The sequence below is a fragment of the Bufo bufo genome, chromosome 2, assembly GCF_905171765.1.
Source record: "Bufo bufo chromosome 2, aBufBuf1.1, whole genome shotgun sequence".
NCBI lineage: Eukaryota > Metazoa > Chordata > Amphibia > Anura > Bufonidae > Bufo > Bufo bufo.
This window is the reverse complement of record NC_053390.1, coordinates 395,626,870-395,653,465: the sequence shown is the minus strand read 5'-3', so window position 1 is coordinate 395,653,465 and position 26,596 is coordinate 395,626,870. Positions and strand designations below refer to the sequence as shown.

Below are 26,596 nucleotides of genomic sequence, written 5' to 3'. Positions count from 1 at the left end.
ACACAAGGCATAGTGACAGTTTAGTGAAGTACATTATATTACAATATGTATTATTCACTGTATTCACTTGCCTTATGTTCACAAACAAGAATTCAGGGTAAAGTGAATAGACTATAGCTTTATGTAGCCTGGTGTTCTGTGGCTTTAATATATTCTTGTGCAAGTGTATGTGAGAGAGTGTGTGTTGTAATAAATGCTCCTCCCTCATTCCCTTTGCAAGGAATGAACAGTCTGTCAGCAGCCGGGAAGAGAGACGCAGCTAGTAGGGAATAATGTGTGGCCGTGCGCTGTAGTGCTGTCTACCTGTGCTGAGCTATAACTACAGGCGAAACTTGTGGTGTTTACCTGACTGCCCATTTCAGCTACAGGACTTGGAGTTTATACTTGGGGGCATTTGGAACAAGATGCAACATAGGTCAGCATGGCATCACCAGGTGGACCACATGCAAGAATCAAGATGACCACAGTTATCTTCCTGATCACCTCTTTATTGCTGTATGCTCCATGCCAAGTAAGGACTATGATATGGATTGTCTTATGTGACTTACTTGTATACATGTATACTTTTTGTTTGGTACCCATGAAAATTTGCTTATGGTCATTCAATCTTTGATGGAGTCATCAAATGTTTCCTTTTCTGTTTTTATCTCGTGGAAGAGGTATACAGATGTGGCAGTGTTTGATTTGCCAGACATAGAGGAACAGAGTTGGTCGTGGGATACAATTCAATGTGCCATCTGGGGTTTTACATAGGACCTCAGGTATCCATGATCACAGTGTCCCAGAGTCCTATGACTAATTCAGCTTTGCTGCGGTATATTGTCATACATAGGTCTTATGAGTAGCACATGCATGCAATGTGATGTCATTTATAGGTGAAGCAGCGTCGAGTTAGTCATCGTGTTTTGGGATGTATAATCTGTTTCTTCTATAAGACTGCAGGTAAACGTTAGACAATTCAGTGCACAAAAACAGAATGCAATAAGAAACTCAGCTCTGCTACATCTGCATTCGACAAGAATGAATTGTATGAAAACATGTAAATTCCTATATTTCAAAATGAAAAGTTATCCAGTCACACTGACGCAGTTTTGCTATATGTTACCTAGAACCTCTGCTCTCACCCCACATATATATTTGTCATCCCTGCTGGGCATTGTAAATGTCAGTGAGAAATATCAAGACGTCACCCCTCTTACCATGTCAACTAAATGACATACATATATTTGAGAGTCAAACATTCAGGGATTGCAGCCTTTCGCACATAACATTCACTTACTGCTTAGTCCCTTCCAGTGATATATAAAGGGCAAATGCCATCATATGATCTAACCCTCAGTATTGAAATTGTCTCAAATGCTAATTCAATCCGCTCCAGGCAAAGTAACATTTCACACGATCCTTTTCTCGCCATGTCATGAAGTGTTCTGATTCCAGTATGCAACGTGTGGTATGTCTGATGGTTGTCTAACGATGTACTAGCAGCTCAGGATTAGTGAGCACGCACAGATTTGTATATTACTCTATCACGTGCACAAAAGCAGTGCAGCTACGAGATCCACGCCACCAGTATGAAAGCCTAGACTTGACGTATTGTCTTCCATTGTCTAAAAGTGGTTTGCGGTGCTTCCAATTTACCAAGTGTCACTCGACATAACAAAAAGGAACATGCATGCAACAGTATTGATACATGAGCCCAGGACGTCAGAGCTAGACATAGCAAGGAATCTCAGCGTAGAAGTGACTGCAGCTGACCCTCACTGGCTTTTCATAGGACTGTGACCATATATACTCAGTCACCAGCCCCACTATTATTTCAGCTTATCTCCCAAATACATCAGTAAATAGCATATGTCACTTGTTGAATAGGTATCCTTCACACTGACTGCACTTTCCTTCTCCAGAGATGAGGGACATACAGTGCATTCCAGTCTCTTACCATTGAACAATCATATAGCTGACATTCTTCTGCATCAACAGAAGGGACACATATCTCCCAACTATCCAATTTAAAGCACTTGGACCTGTTCCAGTGCAGAAAAGAAAAAACTAAAAAAAGCCAGAGTTTTATTTGTGTATGTTATGCGTCGTGGAAATAACACATGCTGTGACAGGTTATTATTGTGAGCACCCCTATGACTGGAAGTTTCTTATCTGTGGATACATGTGCGTAACTGACGGCAAGCTCCATGTGTTGTCAGGGCTGATCATCGCTGCATCTTGTGCTAGTTACTACTGAGATATTTGCTTTATATGTAATGTAAGGGACAGTAAAAGCCATAGGAAAGAAATTAAACAATATCCCCCCTAATGAAAAACATAGCTAGGCTGGTGGATTATTGTCTATATAGCATTAAGCTTAATTCACACCTGCATTTGGGGTCCCTTTAGTGGTCTCCATCGGAAATTGCACAGCATGCGTCATGATTTTGTCCCATGACCGAAATTATAGTCAGTGGGGTCATCAGGCACCATCACGCCATGTATCCGTCTTTGGATTACATTCCATTCTTTGGTTCCTATGAAGGAAGAAAAAGCAACATGCCTGGAAAAGATATGAACAAAGCCTAGCTTAAAGTTTTTTTTCTAGATTCTGACATTGATGGCCTATGGTCAAGATAGGCTACCAATATGAGATTGATGGGGGTCCGACATCCGATTAGCTGCTTTAGGAGGCCACGGCTTCCTTGTAGCTTACCAAGCACATCACTGTCAATTTGATAGTGGCTGTGATTGGTATTGCACCTCAGCCCCATTCACCTGAATGGGACTGAGCTGCTTCTAGGCCACGTGACCACTGAATGTGATGTCACTTTCGTAGGAAGTGACCATGATGCTTATCGAAGCTCCACGGCCTCTTCGAACAGCTAATAATAGGCAGGGGTGTCGGGAGTCTGACCCCCACCGATCATATACTGAAGACCTATCATGAGGTAGGTCATCAGTTTTAAGCACTTGGACAACCCCTTTAAGTTATGTCTGTTTTTGGAAAGTTTAACCAGTTATCACGGCTGCCACATAGGTTGGTCAACAAGTATGCCAAGACCAATCAAATTTGCTAAATTATACAGATTTGCCATTCAGGTATCTGTGAGAGTAATTCTGTAGTAAGGCATGCATTTAAATATAGAATTTTTTTCTTATGGATGTACGGTATGTGTATGAAATTGAAGACGTGTGGAAGTATGGGGCCAGAGATTTCTATGGGTACTATATTCATGGGTGGCGAGTTACACTATATGTACATTTGTTTTGATGTTTATAGGGAGGATACATTGTAAAATATATTTGTATGTACATCAGCTATTAAGAAAGTTTAATTTAATATTGCCACATTTTTATGGTTGTCCAGCCTAGAAGCTGACAACTGAAATGGTTGTAAAAAGTGGCCAATAAAATAGTTTCACTTTTCCCACACCACAAGTCATATGGATCTTACATTGTCTGCCACCGATATGGTTTTAACTATGTAAAGGACATGTGCTAACTGTTAAGGATCCATATACAGAGGGCCTAAGATGCTCTCAAATCACTGGTTTGGAAACTGTGACCTAAGGAACAAATAATAATCTAAAATGGTAAAGGACCATGTTTTGTCATCATGAGTGATTAAGTCTAAAGGTATAGTCACAGGAAAAGTATATTCTGCGGATTCGCCACTCTTAATTTGTGTGAGGCAAATCAGCAATGTTTTACGGCATCAGCAACATACAGTGCCTTGCAAAAGTATTCACCCCCTTGACTTTTTTTGTGTTTTGTTACATTACAGCCTTAAGTTCAATGTTTTGTTGATCTAAATTTTATGTGATGGATCAGAACACAATAGTCTAAGTTGGTGAAGTGAAATGAGAAAAATATACAAATAAAACTATTGTTCAGAAATAGAAAACAGAAAATTGGCATGTACGTATGTATTCACCCCCCCTTTGTAAGGAAGCCCATAAAAAGCTCTTACTTCAGAAGTCACATAATTAGTGAAATGATGTCCACCTGTGTGCAATGTAAGTGTCAGATGATCTGTCATTACATATACACACCTTTTTTGAAAGGCCCCAGAGGCTGCAACACCTAAGAAAGAGGCATCACTAACCAAACACTGCCATGAAGACCAAGGAACTCTCCAAACAAGTAAGGGACAGGGTTAGGTTATAAAAAAATATCCAAATCTTTGATGCTCCCCAGGAGCACCATCAAATCTATCATAACTAAATGGAAAGAACATGGCACAACAGCAAACCTGTCAGGAGATGGCCGCCTACCAAAATTCACTGACTGAGCAAAGAGGGCATTAATCAGAGAGGCAGCACAGAGACCTAAGGTAACCCTGGAGGAGCTGCAGAGTTCCACAGCAGAGACTGGACTATCTGTACATAGGACGACAATAAGCCGTACGCTCCGTAGAGTTGGGCTTTATGGCAGAGTGGCCAGAGGAAAGCTATTACTTTCAGCTAAAAACAAAAAGGCACGTTGTGAGTTTGCGAAAAGGCATGTGGGAGACTCCCAAAATGTATTGAGGAAGGTCTGATGAGACTAAAATTTAACTTTTCGGCCATCAAAGAAAACGCTATGTCTGGTGCAAACCCAATACATCACATCACCCAAGGAACACCATCCCCACAGTGAAACATGGTGGTGGCAGCATCATGCTGTGGGGATGTTTTTCAGCAGCCGGGACTGGAAAACTGGTCAGAGTTGAGGGAAAGATGGATGGTGCTAAATACAGGGATATTTTTAAGCAAAACCTGTACCACTGTGCGTGATTTGAGGCTAGGATGGAGGTTCACCTTCCAGCAGGACAATGACCCCAACACACTGCTAAAGTAACACTTGAGTGCTTTAAGGGGAAACATGCAAATGTGTTGGAATGGCCTAACCAAAGCCCAGATCTCAATCCAATAGAAAATCTGTGGTCAGACTTAAAGATTGCTGATCACAAGCGCAAACCATCCAACTTGAAGGAGCTGGAGCAGTTTTGCAAGGAGGAATGGGCAAAAATCCCAGTGGCAAGCTCATAGAGACTTATCCAAATCGACTTGGAGCTGTGATTGCCGCAAAAGGTAACTTGACTTTGGGGGGGTGAATAGTTATGCACATTGACTTTTTCTGTTATTTTGTACTATTTTTTGTTTGCTTCACAACAAAATGTAATAAAAATCTTCAAAGTTGTGGGCATGTTCTGTAAATTAATGCAAATCCTCAAACAATCTATGTTAATTCCAGCTTGTGAGGCACCAAAACACGAAAAAAGTCAAGGGGGGTGAATACTTTTGCAACGCACTGTAGATTAGATTTTTTTAAATGGAAGAAAAAAAAGTTAATTGACCTGTGGTGCAGATATTAAATTTATGCTGTGGATCTCCACCATGGATTTCTCCCATTGCAATCCAGAGCAAGAAATCCACAGCAAATCTGCAGGAAAATCTGCACTGGTAAATCCAGCAGGTGTGGCCATACCCTAATACTATGTTATCAGTGGACACATTTCCCTGACTTTTTAAATTGACTCTTGTACATAGAGAGAGACTGAAACATCTAGTGCAATATGTTTTCTCTTCTTCTATAAAACATACTTGAAGAACCTTTCAGACGTATTATACTGGTCAAGTAATGTGTCATCTATCCAGTTGCAGTACATTAATATGCAGACAGTTTTGCAGTATACAAAGAGCAGAATAGAAATAGAACAGAATAAACAGACATCATGAATAAGAGCTCTACTGTACTATGTGGTCCCAGTCTTCTCTATAAACAGTTATATGTGTCCAGTTAGATCAGCGAGCCAAAACATGAGATCCATTAATCTCCGAGAAAAAGAAACAAAGGCTTCATGACCCCTGACCCAGAGGTACTACTCATCTAATTGTCCTTCACTTTGGTTTTGCCAAGCAAGAAAATTGAGAAGTGTTAAAATTGGAGATGCCTATGGTTCTAGATGTAGGCACTCCACCATGGTTGTCAGTTGACTAGTCTATTATATATTAATGAGGCTCTGGTACATTATATATTGAGTTCCATCAATGCATTATATATTTCCGCATTTTAAAATTAAAATCTAGGAATTGTCATTTTTTGTAATGGAGCCTAACTAGTCACAACATGATTATGCCAAGCCTTACCACCAGTTGTCTATGTCTGTTCCAAAAATATTGTATAATTAATACACATATATTTGTCCCCTACACCCAAAATTAAACTAAGAACACAAGTCAACACAAGAAAGGCTTGTAGAATTTATAACTTTTGTCAATTGAGATGTGCATGATAATTGAGGAGTGCCTCTATAATTCTCCACTTCACCCTCTTAAACTTGTAAAGCTGTAGTATATCCAAAAACCGCAAGACTTTGAATTCAGTGGCAGCCCTACTTTTGTGGTGTAAGCAGGGGCATAGCTACAGGGGGTGCAGAGGTAGCGGTCGCTATCGGGCCCAGGGGGCCTAAAGACCATTGTGCCTCGTGGAGGGAAGGGGTTAGGTCAAGAATTGGGCATTGGGGAGTGCCATTTCAGTTTTTCCTTAGGTAGCATGAAGGCTATGTGCTTCCCTGCCCCTGACCACCAAGCACTAGGGGACATGGGGCCCAAGCTGAACTCTTGCGCCAGGGCCCATGAGCCTATAGCTAAACCCCTGGGTGTAAGGATTAGTTCAGAAGGTCACTAACACAAAACCTATATTATAGGTCAAATTAATCAAAGGTCTGTAATGCTCCTTTTGATATACTAAAGAACCAAATGTTATCACAAGCTACTCAAATGTTAAGCTGAAGATAATAGTTCCGCAACTTTTTTCACATTTTTTTTTCAACAAATAACTTGATTTAAGATCTATCAAAAAAATTCAACATCTTGTACATGTGGCACATGTCCATCATAATAAACATTGCCACAGGTCCATCTATGAAGTTATCCGTGAAGAATCTATGTTTGGTCCGTGTGTCTGTTTTTGCTCTCTGCTTGTCATCTGTATTCCTTGTACACTGCTAGGCTTAAAATTAATTTCCAGAGCATCTTCTACCAGTGGTCCGTGATAATCACAGACCAAGCATATATGGTATCCAAGTTATATCCGTGGCTTTCATGTAATCATAAAGCTGTAGTATATCAAAAAACTGCAAGACTTTGAATGCAGTGGCAGCCCTACTTTCGTGGTGTAAGCAGGGGCATAGCTACAGGGGGTGCAGAGGAAGCAGTTGCTATCGGGCCCAGGGGGCCCAAAGACCTTTGTGCCTCGTGGAGGGAAGGGGTTAGGTCAAGAATTGGGAATGGGGGGGTGCCATTTTAGTTTTTCCTTAGGTAGCATGAAGGCTATGTGCTTCCCTGCCCCTGACCACCAAGCACTAGGGGACATGGGGCCGAAGCTGAACTCTTACGCCAGGGCCCATGAGCCTATAGCTAAACCCCTGGGTGTAAGGATTAGTTCACAAAGTCACTAACACAAAACCTATATTATAGGCCAAATTAATCAAAGGTCTGTAACGCTCCTTTTAATATACCAAAGAACCAAATGCTATCACAAGCTACTCAAATATTAAGCTGAAGATCATAGTTCCGCAACTTTTTTTCTCATTTTTTTTTCAACAAATAACTTGATTTAAGATCTTTCAAAAAATTTAACTTCTTGTACATGTGGCACATGTCCACCATAATAAACATTGCCACAGGTCCATCTATGAAGTTATCCGTGAAGAATCTATGTTTGGTCCGTGTGTCTGTTTTTGCTCTCTGCTTGTCATCTGTATTCCTTGTACACTGCTAGGCTTAAAATTAATTTCCAGAGCATCTTCTACCAGTGGTCCGTGATAATCACAGACCAAGCATATATGGTATCTAAGTTATATCCGTGGCTTTCATGTAATCATAAACTATAATGTGGGTGAGGGATCCGTAATCACAGACAAAAATAGGACATGTTTCTGTGCCATCACCATGGACCCACGGTCCATGACAAACCACTGTTCTGCAAATATACAGTCAGGTCCATAAATATTGGGACATGGACACAATTCTAACATTTTTGGCTCTATACACCACCACAATGGATTTGAAATTAAACGAACAAGATGTGCCTTAACTGCAGACTGTCAGCTTTAATTTGAGGTTATTTACATACAAATTAGGTGAACCGTGTAGGAATTACAACAGTTTGCATATGTGCCTCCCATTTATTAAGGAACCAAAAGTAATGGGACAATTGGTTTCTCAGTTGTTCCATGGCCAGGTGTGTGTTATTCCCTCATTATCCCAATTACAATGAGCAGATAAAAGGTCCAGAGTTCATTTCCAGTGTGCTATTTGCATTTGGAATCTGTTGCTGTCAACTCTCAAGATGAGATCTAAAGAGTTGTTACTATCAGTCAAGAAAGCCATCATTAGGCTGAAAAAACACAACAAACCCATCAGAGATATAGCAAAAGCATTAGGCGTGGCCAAAACAACTATTTGGAACATTCTTAAAAAGAAGGAACGCACCAGTGAGCTCATCAACACCAAAAGACCTGGAAGACCACAGTAAACAACTATGGTGGATGACTGAAGAATTCTTTCCCTGGTGAAGAAAACACCTTTCACAACAGTTGGCCAGATCAAGAACACTTTCCAGGAGGTAGGTGTATGTGTGTCAAAGTCAACAATCAAGAGAAGACTTCACCAGAGTGAATACAGAGGGTTCACCACAAGATATAAACCAGTGAGCCTCAAAAGCAGGAAGGCCAGATTAGAGTTTGCCAAACGACATCTAAAAAAGCCTTCACAGTTCTGGAACAACATCCTATGGACAGATGAGACCAAGATCAACTTGTACCAGAGTGATGGGAAGAGAAGAGTATGGAGGAAAGGAACTGCTCATGATCCTAAGCATACCACCTCATCAGTGAAGCATGGTGGTGGTAGTGTCATGGCGTGGGCATGTATGGCTGCCAATATAACTGGTTCTCTTGTATTAATTGATGATGTGACTGCTGACAAAATCAGCAGGATGAATTCTGAAGTGTTTCGGGCAATATTATCTGCTCATATTCAGCCAAATGCTTTAGAACTCATTGGACGGTGCTTCACAGTGCAGATGTGCAGACCCAAAGCATACTGCAAAAGCAACCAAAGAGTTTTTTAAGGGAAAGAAGTGGAATGTTATGCAATGACCAAGTCAATCACCTGACCTGAATCTGATTGAGCATGCATTTCACTTGCTGAAGACAAAACTGAAGGGAAAATGCCCCAAGAACAAGCAGGAACTGAAGGCAGTTGCAGTAGAGGCCTGGCAGAGCATCACCAGGGATGAAACCCAGCTTCTGGTGATGTCTATGCGTTCCAGACTTCAGGCTGTAATTGACTGCAAAAGATTTGCAACCAAGTATTAAAAAGTGAAAGTTTGATTTATGATTATTATTCTGTCCCATTACTTTTGGTTCCTTAACAAGTGGGAGGCACATATGCAAACTGTTGTAATTCCTACATCGTTCACCTTATTTGGATGTAAATACCCTCAAATTAAAGCTGACAGTCTGCAGTTAAAGCACATCTTGTTCATTTCATTTCAAATCCATTGTGGTGGTGTATAGAGCCAAAAATGTTAGAATTGTGTCGATGTCCCAATATTTATGGACCTGACTGTACACTTTAAAGTCAATGGATATGTGAGATGGAGATCACGGACAACATATGTCTGCAATTTACTGACGTATAAAAGCTATGGGGTACAACCGACATTAGTACTGCTGCAGTTCTTTCATGCCAATCAACATTATGGGGGCATTTATTAAGACTGGCATTCCATATACCTGTTTAAAATTGAAGTTTGAAGAAGTGAAATTAAAGAAATTTATTAAGAAGCGTGCGTTTCTATCCTAACGACAGAAAATCTATGGTGATAATAATTTTTGCTTGAGCGCATGCTGGTGTACTTTGTGACAAGTGTATTACATTGCTTGTTAAATTTGGCACATCTTTACACTTTTTTTAGGCCACTTCCCTACTAAGGTCACTTTACAACTTTTTTTTTAAACGAAATTGTAGTGATAAATCTGGAATGCTACTAATCATCATAAGCCACATACACCTCTCACTCACTATTCGAAAATGGCAAGAGCAGTGTAAAACTTTAAAAAGTCACACTTTTCAGCACAAAATGGGAATTTCTCCAAAATTAGCAAATGGTTTCTATTTAGAAAGAAACTGAGGTACACCTCTGATACATTACCCCCTATGACTGAGCAGACAAAGATTTGTGTTACAATTTGTGCAATATTCTGTTTGTAATAATTATAAATGGGTTGGAAACTTGCTGTCCCTGTCCCACTCACTTTTCTTGACACTTTTTAAAATTAGCGGGAGGAGCGAAATATTGCAAGTTTTAGTGCCAACTTTGCAACTATTTTATACCAAAATATTGTCGCAAAGCTGATTTTTTCCCCAATGTGTTTTTTACTATAGCCATTCTTTCTTGGATAAGTACACTCTAAGGGGGGGGGGGGGGGGGGGGTGTCATTTATTAATCTTAAACACACCCAAATTTGACATATTTCAGGCCCAGATGGTGATGGTTAGATCTGCGACTTTTCACCCCTCATGCCAGGTCTAAAATTTTGGGCGGGGAAGGTTTGGCCGGCATGCCTGTGTCATTCATCATTTTCTATGCCTGTTTTAGGCTTCTTTCACACTAGCATTAGACTTGTCCGGCAGGCTATTCTGGCATGTGAAGCACGCTGCGTTTTTTGTCTGGCCACCTCTTCCGGCAGCACACGTGTGCAAGTACGGATCCGGCAGGATGACAGTGGGCCAGTGAAAAAAATCACGGAGATATGCACTACTTTGATCTGTGATGCGGACTAAACACGGCCCATTGAAGTCTATCGGTCCGTGAAAATCACAGACACAACAAGGATGGCATCCATGGTTTTTCACTAACCACTGATAGAAAATGCTTTTGAAATTAATTTTCAGCCTAGCAGTGTCTGTGGATTATGGATGACACACAGAGAGTAAAAAAAATTGACAAATGGAGCAAACATGGATCCTCCAAGGGCAACTTCATGGATGAAAGATGAACAGATTTTTTTCATGGATGTCAAATGGACAGAAATGTGAAAGAGGCCTAAGGCCACTTTTACACAGTCAGTGTTTCATCAGTGATTTGCTTCAGTGATTGAGCCAAAGTCAGAAGTGGAGCCTATACAGAAACAAGGCAGAATGGAAAATTTGCACCTGTCCTGTGTTTTTGACACACACCTGGGTTAAGCTCAAACACTAAGCGAACTGTAAGGCCTAGTTCACACTTCAATAATTTGGCCAGTGATTTCCATCAGTGATTGTGAGCTAAAACCAGGAATTGAGGCTACACAGATATGGTATAATAAGATTTGCTCCTGTTCTGTGTTTTTGACCCACACTTGGTTTTGTAATCATTGATGGAAATCACTGACTAAATCACTGATGTGTAAACCAAGCCTGACTGTGAAAGCGGCCTAAGGGCTCGTTCACACAAACGTTTTTTGCATTCCATATACGGGCCAGTTTTTGAGGTCCGTATACGGTCCGTATACGGAACCATTCATTTTAATGGTTCCGCAAAATAAACAAAATTCCGTTTCTGTTTTTCCGTTCAAAGATAGAGCATGTCCTATTATTGCCCGCAAATCACGTTCTGTGGCTCCATTCAAGTCAATGGGTCCACAAAAAAAATTGAACCATACGGAATGTACAGATTTGTTAAAAAGGCCTGCAAAACACTGAAAAAGCCATACGGTCGTGTGAACAAGCCCTTAGGGTCCAGTCACACATCCGTAGAATGGTTCCTGATCCGTTCCTCAACGTTGCGGAACGAATCCAGACCTATTCATTCTCTATGGAGCCTGAAAAGTTGTGGACAGCACACAGTGTGATGTCCGCATCCGCATTTCCAGGGGCAGCCCCGATCTTCCGGTCCGCGGCTCCCGAAAAAAATAGAACATGTCCTATTCTTGTTCGCAATTACGGACAAGAATAGGCAGTTCTATGGGGGTGCCGGCCAGGTGTATTGCGCAATACACTACGGACGTGTGAATGGACCCTAATACTGAGGAGTTAATATCTCCATGACAGCTTATACAATATGCACATTTTAAGCTATCAAATGAAAATTTTCTCTAGTGTTTATATCAATTTCAAAGGAAGGCACATCCTGGGAGAAAATGATCCAAAAAATGATAAAATGCCATTTGCCTCTCTTTTATTATATTTCTTTTAAATTTTATAAGATGTTTCTAATGAATAACTGGAAATACACTTAAAAAAATCACAAATAGGATTATAAATGTTTTCTTCTATGAAGTCTATGGAATTTGACATTTATGTATGTGTTTTGTTTCTGAAAAGTAATGTTGAGTGTTGGTCGAGCACCAAAGTGCTTGTGTGCTCTGGTGCTCGAGTAGAACACTTCCTGATGCTCGTGTGCTCTACAGAGCAGCCGAGCACAATGGAAGTCAATGGCAGAACCCAAGCATTAAACCAGGCATCCACCCTGCTCTGAAGAGGGTAGGGTGTCGGGACTCTAGTTCGGCTTAGGAGTCCCTGTTCTGACTCCATATATAGCTATGTCAATATATGGAGTCAGTGCTTGGGGACACCCAGTGTATTTAAATCTAATTAAGCCTCTATTTCTGAAAAGTTTCTGGCGGGATTCAAACTCACAACCTTCTACATTACAGCCAAGAATGTTATCCACTACACTATAGAACTGCATGGCCAGGTACTTGAAAGAAGAAAAAAATAATAATATATATATATATATGAGACTTCTGCTGTGTAGGAATACTTACTACTAGTAAGTATTCCTATATAGCAGAAGTCTCATATTTGTTTTTAAGTAACTGACCATGCAGCTTTATAGTGTAGTGATTAAGATTCTTGTCTGTAATATAGAAGTTTGTGAATTCAAATACCGTCAGAAACTTTTCATAAATAGAGGCTAAATTAGATTTAAATACACTGACTCGAGCCCAACACTAGTAATGCTTTGTCTGATATACAATTGAGAGATTTTTTATAATACTGCAATATTAGTATCTGTATAGGCCTATTTGTATAAAAATCATTGTTTTTGCTGGAAAAAAAAGTATTGCAGGAAAAAAATCAACAGAATATCTCAAAGAACTGTAATAGTGTTTGTGGGAGTGAGCTCTCTGTATAATTCGCTTGTGGATTATTACTATTCCAACAGGTGAGGAATCTAGTTGCTAAATTTATAAGATACTTACAGTATTTGTCTTGTGACTAGTTACGAACTTGTATGTTTAAATACTGTTTTTAAATTGGGCTTTTAGTTTTACATAAGGCAGTGCAGCATTCATACCTGTTTTCATTCAAGGAGGTAAATAAACACACTTAAAGAGGTTGGCTCTTCCCAGACATTGGTGGCATATCACTAGCATTTGCCACCAATGTCAGATAAGTGCAGATACCACCTCTAGGACCCTCTCCTATCTCCAGAACAGGCCTCCCAAACTGAAGGAAAGGGCACCGCGCAAGCCTGATCACTCTCTGTTCACCACTAAGGGAGTTACGAAAATTGCCAAGCGTTACTTCGTTTTCTCCGGCAGTTCCATAGCAGTGAATGGAGAGTCGGTCATGCACGGTTGGTGCTCTCACTATGGGACTTCTGAAAATAGCAAAGTGTGCTCACTCAGCTATTTAGGATCCATGCCTATCTGACATTAGGGTGTATCCAGGGGCGCACCTAGCCTTTCTGCTGCCTGAGACGAAGGCTGAAATGGCACCCCAACCCCCAATAACAATTTCTGTACGTAACCCCTTTCCTCTGGCCCTACTGTTAAAGATATACTTGGAAAACATTACATACAGAGCTACAAAACATACAGGGTAATACAGTGCCACATACTGTGCCCATTGTGCTTTCCAATACTATGCTGCAGAAATAGATAATCCCCCTTCCGCTGCCCCCCTCTTGCCCTTAGCTGGTGCTGCCTGAGGCAATCGCCTCACCTCGCCTCATTGGTGGTGCACCCCTGGGCGTATCCTAGTGATATGCCAACAATGTTTGAGACATGTATTACCCTTTAAGATTACATGCTTTGAGTACAGTGCTTAGGTGCTGTCTGCTGAGGAATTGCTGTTCAGTATACCTAGTAGTATACTGCTGTGCTACCAAAGGGAAAACTGCAACTTTAGGACTTAAGTATTAAGGTCTCCAGACCAGATAAGTGCTGGTGAGAACCTCGGCATGTACAGTATGTATGAGACACTGCAGGACAGACCGCTATGGCCCTAAGCAAGGAAAATGTCTCCAGACAGAAGAAAGGGCTAATTCCTAGAGAGACAGTAAAACCAGCTCTCCAAGTCTTTCTTTTGGACTCTAAATTGCTCTGATGGGAATTTGCCATTACTGTTATCTGATTGCCAAAGAGACTGTTTAAATACTATAGAGAGAACTACTTTGCTCAGTTATTTCAGTAAAGAGAGGTAACTGCATTTTGTCTCTATCACCCATCCACCAGCACCTCACTGGGGGCATCCTATCTTAGAAAATCTTTGAGACAGGCCCTCAGCTATGCAGTTTCAGGCTGATTGTTGATATAATACAGTCATATAGCACTTAACTAACACCACTAAATGTAGACCAATAATACTGCTATTCTGTGCCTATACAACCCTGACCTACTATACTGTCAGTAGAAATTACCTCCTTTTAAAGTGTTATATAGGCAGTAATAGCTAATAACAGACATGTCATTGACCTTTACAATCTCAAGGAAATTATAGAGTACATCACTCTTCCTCAGAAACCAGGATGAAATATATGTACCCCAAAATAGTGCTAATAAAAGGTACAGCCCATCCCACAAGAAAAAATTGTCTTCAACAGATTTTTTACTTCTGCATTAATGTTGTCATATGAGGACTTACTTTTCTTTCTTGTGGGCTGTAGTTTTTATCAGTCGTATTTTGTGGTACATATAATTTATTGGTTAGCTTTTATTATGCTTATAATGATGACAATTACTTTTTTGGGGAAAATAGGGAAAAACAAATCCACCATAGTTTTTCACTTCATTTGCCATGTCGAACTTGTGACTGTAGAAGTTAAAAGGGTTGTCCGAGTTGCCTAAAATTTTCCCCCATGCCACCAATTGCTGTAAACTGAAAAAAAATGTTCAACTGTTCCCGCCTGCCCTTCTCTGCGCTGAATGTCAAGTCCTCCACCTAAAGTTTGTACGCAAAGGATGCAGTGATGGCATAAATGTATACATGACTGCTGCACCCAAACACTGTCCTTAGCATCGCAAGGGGGAAGGTAAGAATATGATTTGTTTCTTTAGTTTACAGTATTTAGTGGCATGGTGGAAATGTAAAGACAAAGTGCACAACTGATTTAAAGGGGTTGTCTGGAAGTGATTAGTCTTTAGATAATGTCAGCAGCATGTCTCAGTAAGAGAAGGATTCATACTTACCTACTCCCTGGGCCCTGGTCCTCCGCGCTGTCTCCACTGTGACCATGTTTCCGTCCCCACCTTGTTTACTTTCAGTGCCGCATGGGCATGACCACATACTGTGCTGCAGCCAATGACTGGCTTCAGCAGTGTTGTGACCCATGAAATCATAGCAATCAAAATATAGGCCATTGTGTGGATCCTACAATTGACAGATACTGTATATTCTCAAGTGACGTTTAGGATACTAATAGGCCTTTTTCCTTTTAATATTCAGTGCATTATATGTTTTATTTGAAACTGACTCATAGACACATTAAAATATTTTAAATGAAACTTTCTTTAAAATATATGGGACTCAAATGCTCAATATGAGCACCTTTGCACCTTTGTTGAACATCCCTTCCAAATTAACAAAGAAATTCCTGTGATGATGTATGTGTTTTATTAAAGGCTTCTTTAAATTGGCCAGTTGGCAAAATAATTTTTTTATGAGTGAATGTAATGATAATTTGGGTAGGGTGAATGAAGCAGAAATGAGCTATTGGTAGGCATTTCTGAAGACATGTCTGTCTAGAAGAAAGCTTTTACCTACATGCAGTGAGAATCTTCCTGAATGAAATATCAATCCTTAGTCACAATTTTTCAAACTACAAATCATTTGTCAGCAGTTTGAAAAAGCCAAGGGATTTCCAGGACTTACATTTTCTTACATATTGACCTATCCTCAGAATAAGTCATCAATATCTGATTGGTGGGGGTACAATTCCCAGCAGCCCTGCAGACCAGCTGTTTGAAGGGGCTGCAGAGCTTTGACCTCTTCATAGTAGGCCAAACACAGTACCATATATTGTATAGTGGCTGTACATAGCATTGAAGCTCAACTGACTAGAATGGGAGTGAGCTGCTCATAGTATGTATGACCATTGCATAGGATGTGTGACCAATGGACACGATGTCACAGGCTGAAGAAAAGGCCATGTTGCTTGTTCTCTTCCAACAGCTGATAAGTGGAGATGTTAGGAGTTGGATATTGATGCCTTATCCTGATATTAAAGTCCCAGAAATCCCATTTAGGGCAATTGGTTTTAAACTATTAGTATACTTAATGATTGTGTGTTCAGTGACATATATGCACAGAGGCATCACTCCATAAGTAAATAACTGATGAGGTATTCTGGATACTGGCCGTATTAATGCAATGTGTTTTATATTGCTATTTCTGTAAGATATCACAGAAATGGAAAGCATATTAATCTACATGCAGAACATTTTTCTTAGAAAAATTTGTAAGAATATCTGTTCACTCGTTTTCAGGGATTATGTTTTGGTGACACTGGCTAAATTCCTCACATTCTCCTTCATATTGTTATCTTGTCTGTCATAGAAGCAAATGGGTTTCCTTCAATATTAGTAATTTAACCTTGCATACCAGCTATGCGGACTATGTGAATAATGATATGAAATGCTGTTTCTATGTTGTCAGATTGCCGGTGGCTCCATATTTTAAGCCCTATTACATATGAGCTGGCTCCAGTCTTATTTATACCAAGATTTTAGATTCCAGCTGAAAGGATCCATTGAACTATGTTTTATGACCTTATAAGTAGTCTGGTTTCTTTGAAAGAAGGTTACTGTGTATAACGATGAGAAGAGGGTTGGCATTTCCCATCCCCAACAACTTTTTAAAAAAAATAATTTTCATTTATTATTTGATCTTTTACCATTGACCATTAGACATCTGTATCCTTTGCTTAGCATCCCTAATAACTTGGAAAGGAACAAAACAATAGCTGATCTTAGGGAGACCAGCTCCAGAAAGCACGGTGGAGCCTCATTTAAGAGTCTCGACACAGCAATCCAAAGTGCAAAGCTCCCTGGGAAACAGTGATATGCAAAATAACCGTGGAGCCCCAGTTATGGGTCTTCAACACAGCAAAAGCCAGATATCCCTCAAAGGAAGGAAAACCGAGCAAAGGGGTGTCCCCATTACAGAGATCACCATATTAAGTGGCCCCTATGTCAAGATCCCGCACTTTTACAAGCTTTAAGGATGTGACGGGGAAGACCTAAGCCAGTTATCCATCCACAGACAGCTGTTTCGGGGTGTTGCCCCTCATCAGTGTGGAGTAGGATTCTGGCTAACCGGGAGCAATGCCTTCGAGACTATTCAAGGGAGCTTTGTACTTTGGATTGCTGTGTCGAGACTCTTAAATGAGGTTCCACAGTGTTTTCTGTAGCTGGTCTCCCTAAGATCAGCAATTGTTTTGTTTGAGTAGTCTCCAAGGCATTGCTCCCGGTTAGCCAGAATCCTGCTCCACACTGATGAGGGGCAACACCCCGAAACAGCTGTTTGTGGATGGATAACTGGCTTAGGTCTTCCCCGTCACATCCTTAAAGCTTGTAAAAGAGTGGGATCTTGACATAGGGGGCACTTAATATGGTGGATCTGGTGATCTCTGTAATGGGGACACCCCTCTGCTTGGTTTTCCTTCCTTTGAGGGATATCTGGCTTTCACTGTGTTGAAGACCCATAACTGGGGCTCCATGGTTATTTTGCATATCACTGTTTCCCAGGGAGCTTTGCACTTTGGATTGCTGTGTCGAGACTCTTAAATGAGGCTCCACAGTGTTTTCTGTAGCTTGTCTCCCTAAGATCAACTATTGTTTGGTTTGAGTAGTCTCCAAAGCATTGCTCCCAGTTAAACCAGAATCCTACTCCACACTGATGAGGGGCAACACCCCGAAACAGCTGTTTGTGGATGGATAACTGGCTTAGGTCTTCCCCGTCACATCCTTAAAGCTTGTAAAAGAGCGGAATCTTGACATAGGGGCCACCTAATATGGTGGATTTGGTGATCTCTGTAATGGGGACACCCCTTTGCTCGGTTTTCCTTCCTTTGAGGGATTTCTGGCTTTTACTGTGTTGAAGACCCATAACTGGAACTTGATAAGGAGGGATCCATGGTACCTAATGGGGGAGGGAGATAACTTCATTTGTTTCTGTACTGAGAACCTAGTTATTAACAAATATAACTTCATAGCTACTGGATTTACCTTATTGCTTGGACTCTTTAAAATTGTGAATAAATGTAATCAATCATATGAGGCAAAGAATTGACAAAATGTGGAACATACTGTATTTAAGTGCAATGCTATATTGTCAGCAATAAACTAAAATAAAATGGGTAACACAACTGAACTAAACTAAACTAAAATGAAATGAGTCCAACTATGTGGTGGGGTCTGGCAGAAAGGCCTCAAAGATGAACCACCCCTTTAAAGGGGGTGATGCTTTTAAAAAGGGGATACCATGCTATTTTAAGTAAGGATAACCTTATGTGAAATAGTACGGCTGAGAAAAGGTACAGTTGCATCCATTTCTCTATTTTTATGCAGTGTTGATCCAGTGTTGATCACTTTATCATTAATGCATTGCAAGTGCATTTTCACTCAACTGTGTCATAAAATGAATTGTTACTAAGTGATCATTTTCCTTTACACATTAAAGGGCAGCCCACTTATGAGATGGTGTTCACAAGGAAAGTTTTGGACAGCTCACAAAATGTCTGAGGACTCTATAGGTTTTATTGTATTACATCATGTTTTTATAGGCTCTAGCCCACCAACATTTGGGTCTTTAAAAAGATAGAAAATAAAATAAAAAGTTGGACAGCATAACATTAAACTGTTACATTTGCGGTCTAATTATTTCACGTTTCTATGTAGCCTAAACACCTTAAATGCCCTGTAGCTCTGATTTTGGTAAGATATAATATAATAATTCTAATATAAAGTATTCTCCATAATTTTATTTAAATGTAAGACATATTATAATAATAAAAAAACATATTTAAGAAGCCATACCCCAGCTATATATGGTATTTTCTAGATGGATATAGATTACAGATTATTGAAAAAAGAGGATTAAAATGAACTACAAAGAAAATTTAAATATTAGGAAATACAATTGTATACCATATTGTGAATAGATGGTAGATGTAATGCAGAAAATAATTTTGAACAGTGTAAAGCCTATTTTCTTTCCGTGTCCGTGTCCACAAAAAAACCCGGAAGTTACTCCGTGTGCATGCCGTTCCCGTATGTCCAAATTTCCGTTCCACAAAAAATAGAACATGTCCTATTATTGTCCGCAATACGGACAAGGATAGTACTGTTCTATTAGGGGCCAGCTGTTTCGTTCCGCAAAATATGGAAAGCACACGGATGTCATCCATATTTTTTGCAGATCCGTTTTTTGCTGACCGCAAAATACATACGGTCGTGTGCATGAGGCCTAAGACAGTTTAAAAAATGTCATGTTCACACGTCATAAGTTTTGCTACTTAGAAGTCTGGGTGCTAAGAGAATCAATGACCTCTAGAACCAAGAAGCTGTTTCACTACATAGTCCAAAGATGTACACAGCTCTGTGCGCAGAGCTAAAAAATACTGATAGGAGCCAAATGAGAACAACATTCAGCAAAGTACTTCTGCCCTTTTATTCATTTATTATAATCTTTATTAACCTCTTCTCGACCAGCGCCGTAAAATTATGGCGCAGCCGGACGTGACTTGCCGCCCAGCGCCGTACAATTATGGCTGGCTGATCGGTCAGGACCAGGAGCTGCACCCGCCCGATCAGCGGCAGGGGTCCGGCAGTGACTGATATCCCCTGCTGTATGCGCCGGCATCGGTGAAAACAACGATGCCGGCACATTAATCTTTGATGGACCGCGGTACGTGCAATGTATGGGGAGGGAGCAGCCATTGGGTCCCCACGTGGATGTGACGGGGACCTGATGGCAGGGAAGGCAGCCCCCTGGATCTCAGAGGCAAGCAGGCTGTAAGTGTATTACACTGGTAATACATTTACAGCCAATGCATTGTAAAGGGGATCAGACCCCCAAAAGTTGAAGTCCCAGAGTGGGACAAAAAAATTAAGTGAAAAAATAAGTTTAAAAATAAAGTTTTACAATTTATTTTTTTAAGTTTCAAGTAAAAACAAAAACAAAAAACGTCCTTTTCCCAAAAAAAAGAAAAAAAAAATAGGGAAAAAAATAATAGTAGACGTATAAGGTATTGCTGTGTCTGTATCGACCGGCTCTATATCACATGACCTAACCCCTCATGTGGACAAAATAAAAATAAAAGCTGTGCTAAAAAAAAAAAAATTTTTGTCACCTTACATCACTAAAAGTGCAACACCAGGCGTATGCCCCCCAAAATAGTACCAATCTAACCGTCACCTCATCCTGAAAAAAATGAGCTTCTACCTAAGACAATCGCCCAAAAAATAAAAAAACGATGGCTCTCAGACTATGGCGACACTAAAACATGATTTTTTTGTTTCAAAAATGCTTTTATTGTGTTAAATGTAAAAATAAAAAAAAGTAGACATATTAGGTATTGCCGCGTCCATAACAACCTGCTCTATAAAAATACTGCGTGACCTAACCCCTCAGGTTAACACCGTAAAAAAGATAAAATAAAAACGGTGCCAAAAAAGCTATTTTTTGTCACCTTACATAGCAAAATGTATAATAACAAGTCATATACACCCCAAAATAGTGCCAATCAAACCTTCATCTCAAATAAGATACCCCGCCTAAGACAATCGCCCAAAAACTGAAAAAAAACTATGTCTCTAAAACTATGGAGACACTAAAACATGATTTTTTTTTGTTTAAAAAATGATATTGTGTAAAACTTACATAAATAAAAAAGTAGACATATTAGGTATTTCCACATCCATACCGACCTGCTCTATAATAATATCACATGACCTAACCCCTCAGGTGAATACCATAAAAAAATTAAAATAAAAACGGTGCCATGAAAGCTATTTTTTGTCACCTTACATCACAAAAAGTGTAATACCAAGCGATCAAAAAGTTATATGCACCCCAAAATAGTACCAATCAAACCGTCATCTCATCCCGCAAAAATAAGACCCTACCTAAGACAAACGCCCAAAAAATAAAAAAAAACTTTGGCTCTCAGACTATGGAAACATGATTTTTTTTTTATTCAAAAATGCTGTTATTGTGTAAAACATAAATAAATAAAAAAGCATAAATATTAGGTATTTCCGCGTCCGTAAGAACCTGCTGTATAAAAAATCACATGAACTAACCCCTTAGGTGAACACCGTAATAAAAAAATAAAAAAAGTCTGTCAAAAAAGCACCCTAAAATCAAACCGTCATCTCATACCGAAACAAATGAGCTCCTACATAATACAGTCGCCCCAAAAAAATAAAATAAAAATATGGCTTTCAGAATATGGAGACGCAAAAAAAAATATTTTTTTTGCAAAACTGCTTTATTATGTAAAACTGAAACAAAAAAACAAAAAAAGTTGTCATATTTGGTATTGTCGTATCGGTAACACCCTGCTCTATAAAAATACCACCTGATCTAACCTGTCAGATGAACATTGTAAATAACAAAAAATTTAAACGGTGCCAAAACAGCTATTTTTTGTTACCCCGCCTCACAAAAAGTGTAATATAGAGCAACCAAAAATCATATGTACCCTAAATTAGTACCAACAAAACTGCCACCTTATCCCATAGATTCCAAAATGGGGTCTTTTTTTAGAGTTTCTACTCTAGAGGTGCATCAGGGGGTTTTCAAATGTGACATGGCAGCTTAAAATTATCCCAGTGAAATCTGCCTTCCAAAAACTATATGGCGTTCCTTTCCTTCTGCGCAATGCCGTGTGCCTGTACAGCAGTTTATGACCACATGTGAGGTGTTTCTGTAAACTAAAGAATCAGGGCAATAAATATTGAGTTTTGTTTGGCTGTTAACCATTGCTTTGTTAGTGGAAAAAATTTGATTAAAATGGAAAATATGCCCAAAAAGTGAAATTCAGAAATTTCATCTCCATTTTGCAATAATTGGTTTCTATTATGTAAGCCTCACAAAGTGACTTCAGACCTGAACTGGTCCTTAACCACCTCAGCTCCCCTGGCTTAAACCCCCTTAAAGAGGACCTTTCACTTGTAAAAACTATGTGAACTAAGTATGCTGCCATGTACAGCGGCGCCCGGGGATCTCGCTGCACTTACTATTATCCCCGGGCGCCGCTCCGTTCTCCCGTTATGCCCTCCAGTACCTTTGCTCCTTAAGTTATAGTAGGCGGGTCTTCCCTTGTCCTGTGGGCGTCTCCTTCTCCTAGGCTGTAGCGCTGGCCAATCGCAGTGCACAGCTCACAGCCTGGGAGAAAAAACCTCCCAGGCTGTGAGCTGTGCGCTGTGATTGGCCAGCGCTACAGCCTAGGAGAAGGAGATGCCCACAGGACAAGGGAAGACCCGCCTACTATAACTTAAGAAACAAAGGTACCGGAGGGCATAACGGGAGAACGGAGCGGCGCCCGGGGATAATAGTAAGTGCAGTGAGATCCCCGGGCGCCGCTCTACATGGCAGCATACTTAGTTCACATATTTTTTACAAGTGAAAGGTCTTCTTTAATGACCAGACCACTTTTTACAATTCTGCACTACACTACTTTCACGGTTTATTGCTCGGTCATACAACTTACCACCCAAATTAATTTTACCTCCTTTTCTTCTCACTAATAGAGCTTTCATTTGGTGGTATTTCATTGCTGCTGACATTTTAACTTTTTTTGTTATTAATCGAAATTGACCGAAATTTTTGCAAAAAAATGACATTTTTCACTTTCAGTTGTAAAATTTTTCAAATAAAACTACATTTCTATATAAATTTTGGTTTTCGCAAAAGTTATAGCGTTTACAAACTATGGTACAAAAATGTGAATTTCCGCATTTTGAAGCAGCTCTGACTTTCTGAGCACCTGTTATGTTTCCTGAGGTTCTACAATGCCCAGACAGTAAAAACACCCCACAAATGACCCCATTTCAGAAAGTAGACACCCTAAGGTATTCGCTGATGGGCATAGTGAGTTCATAGAAGTTTTTATTTTTTGTCACAAGTTAGCGGAAAATGATGATTTTTTTTTATTTTTATTTTTTTTCTTACAAAGTCTCATATTCCACTAACTTGTGACAAAAAATAAAACTTCCATGAACTCACTATGCCCATCACGAAATACCTTGGGGTGTCTTCTTTCCAAAATGGGGTCACTTGTGGGGTATTTATACTGCCCTGACATTTTAGGGGACCTAAAGCGTGAGAAGAAGTCTGGAATCCAAATGTCTAAAAAATGCCCTGTGAAATCCTAAAGGTGCTCTTTAGAATTTGGGCCCCTTTGGGCACCTAGGCTGCAAAAAAGTGTCATACATGTGGTATCGCCGTATGCAGGAAAAGTAGGGCAATGTTTTTTGGGGTGTATTTTTTACATATACCCATGCTGGGTGAGAGAAATATCTCTCTAAAAGTCAACTTTTCCCATTTTTTTATACAAAGTTGTCATTTTAGAAAGATATTTCTCTCACCCAGCATGGGTATATGTAAAAAGACACCTCAAAACACATTGCCCAACTTCTCCTGAGTACGGCAATACCACATGTGTGACACTTTTTTGCAGCCTAGGTGCGCAAAGGGGCCCAAATTCTAAAGAGCACCTTTAGGATTTCACAGGGCATTTTTTACGCATTTGGATTCCAAATTACTTCTCACACTTTAGGTCCCCTAAAATGCCAGGGCAGTATAAATACCCCACAAGTGACCCCATTTTGGAAAGAAGACACCCCAAGGTATTCCGTGAGGGGAATGGCGAGTTCCTAGATTATTTTTTTTTTGGCACAAGTTAGCAGAAAATGATGATTTTTTTTTTTTCTTACAAAGTCTCATATTCCACAAACTTGTGACAAAAAATACAATTTTACATGAACTCGCCATGCTCCTCACGAAATTCCTTGGGGTGTCTTCTTTCCAAAATGGGGTCACATGTAGGGAATTTATACTGCCCTGGCATTTTAGGGGCCCTAAAGCGTGAGAAGAAGTCTGGAATATAAATGTCTAAATAATTTTACGCATTTGGATTCCGTGAGGGGTATGGTGAGTTCATATGAGATTTTATTTTTTGTCACAAGTTAGTGGAATATGAGATTTTGTAAGAAAAAACAAAAAAACAATAAAAAAAAATCAATTTCCGCTAACTTGTGACAAAAAATAAATAAATCTTCTATGAACTCGCCATGCCCCTCAAAAGTGATCTTTTTATAGCGCCGCAGCGATTTTACTGTGTTTTTGTAGTGATCAGAAAAAAAATATATTTCTGTCAATGCGGTGGGGCGAACACTGCGTTTTTTGTAGAGCCTATAGAACATGTCCTATTCTTGTCCGCAATTGCGGACAAGAAAAGGCATTTTCTATATAGTTCTGACAATGTGCAGATCCGCAAAATGCGGAAAGCACATTGCCGGTGTCCGTGTTTTGCGGATCCGCGGTGTCTGTGTTTTGCGGATCCGTGGATCCGCAGATCCGCAAAACACATACTGGCGTCTGAATGGAGCCTTACAGGGGGGTGATCAATGACAGGGAGGTGATCAATGACAGGGGGTGATCAGGGAGTCTATATGGGGTGATCACCCCCCTGTAAGGCTCCATTCAGACGTCCGTATGTGTTTTGCGTATCCGTGGATCCATGGATCCGCGGATCCATAAAACACATACGGACGTCTGAATGGAGCCTTACAGGGGGGTGATCAATGACAGGGGGGTGATCAGGGAGTCTATATGGGGTGATCACCCCCCTGTCATTGATCACCCCCCTGTAAGGCTCCATTCAGACGTCCGAATGTGTTTTGCGGATCCGTGGATCCGCGGATCCGCAAAACACATACGGACGTCTGAATGGAGCCTTACAGGGGGGTGATCAATGACAGGGGGATGATCAGGGAGTCTATATAGGGTGATAACCCCCCTCTAAGGCACCATTCAGACGTCCGTATGTGTTTTGCGTATCCGCGGATCCTTGGATCCGCAAAACACATACGGACGTCTGGATGGAGCCTTACAGGGGGGTGATCAATGACAGGAGGGTGATAAGGGAGTCTATATGGGGTGATCACCCCCCTGTCATTGATCACCCCCCTGTAAGGCTCCATTCAGACGTCCGTATGTGTTTTGCGGATCCTTGGATCCGCAAAACACATACGGACGTCTGGATGGAGCCTGACAGGGGGGTGATCAATGACAGGGGGGTGATCAGGGAGTCTAATATGGGGTGATCAGGGGTTAATAAGGGGTTAATAAGTGACAAGGGGGTGTAGTGTAGTGGTGTTTGGTGCTACTTTACAGAGCTGCCTGTGTCCTCTGGTGGTAGCAGGTATATTAGATGCTGTTAACAAAACAGCGTCTAATATACCTTTCAGGGGTTAAAAAAATCGGATCTACAGCCTGCCAGCAAATGATCGCCGCTGGCATGCTGTAGATCAGCTCGTTTACCTGCAGTTCCTGTGAACGCGCGCTCCTGTGGAAACCCCTAATCAGTATTTTGTGGAAGCAGGTATATCACAGCCCTCAATCAATATTTTGTGGAAGCAGGTATATCAAATCACTTAATCAGTATTTTGTGGAAGCAGGCATATCACAGGCCTCAATCAATATTTGGTGGAAACAGGTATATTGAACCCCTTAATCAGTATTTTGTGGAAGCAGGCATATCAAACCCCTTAATAAGTATTTTGTGGAAGCAGGTATATCAAACCCCTTAATCAGTATTTTGTGGAAGCAGGTATCTTGTAGGCCTCAATCAATATTTGGTGGAAGCAGGTATATCAATCCCCTTAATGAGTATTTTGTAGAAGCAGGTATATCGTAGCCCTCAATCAATATTTGGTGGAAACGGGTAAATCAAACCCCTTAATCAGTATTTTGTGCAAGCAGGTATCTTGTAGGCCTCAATCAATATTTTGTGGAAGCAGGTATATCAATCCCCTTAATCAATCATTTCTGGAAGCAGGTATATCGCATGCCTCAATCAGTATTTGGTGGAAGCAGGTATATCAATCCCCTTATTTAGTATTTTGTGGAAGCAGGTATATCCCAGCTCTCAATCAATATTTGGTAGAAACAGGCATATCAAACCCCTTAATCAATATTTTGTGGAAGCAGGTATATCGTAGGTCTCAATTAATATTTGGTGGAAGCAGGCATATCAAACCCCTTAATCAGTATTTTGTGGAAGCAGGTATATTGCAGCCCTCAATCAGTATTTTATAAAGCAGGTATATCAAACCACTTAA

The 26,596-nt window shown here is 40.3% G+C and overlaps 1 protein-coding gene across 2 annotated transcripts in view; it reads left to right on the top strand.

Moving 5' to 3' along the window:
- Positions 1–260: 260 nt before the first annotated feature.
- ADAMTSL1 (ADAMTS like 1) overlaps positions 261–26,596 on the top strand; it is a 1,022,249-nt gene continuing 995,913 nt past the window's right edge. For both annotated transcript variants that reach the window (XM_040417238.1, XM_040417239.1), the window contains exon 1: positions 261–511. In XM_040417238.1, the coding sequence (XP_040273172.1) occupies positions 422–511 (90 nt within the window). In that variant the 5' untranslated portion in view covers positions 261–421. The remainder of the gene's footprint in view (positions 512–26,596) is intronic.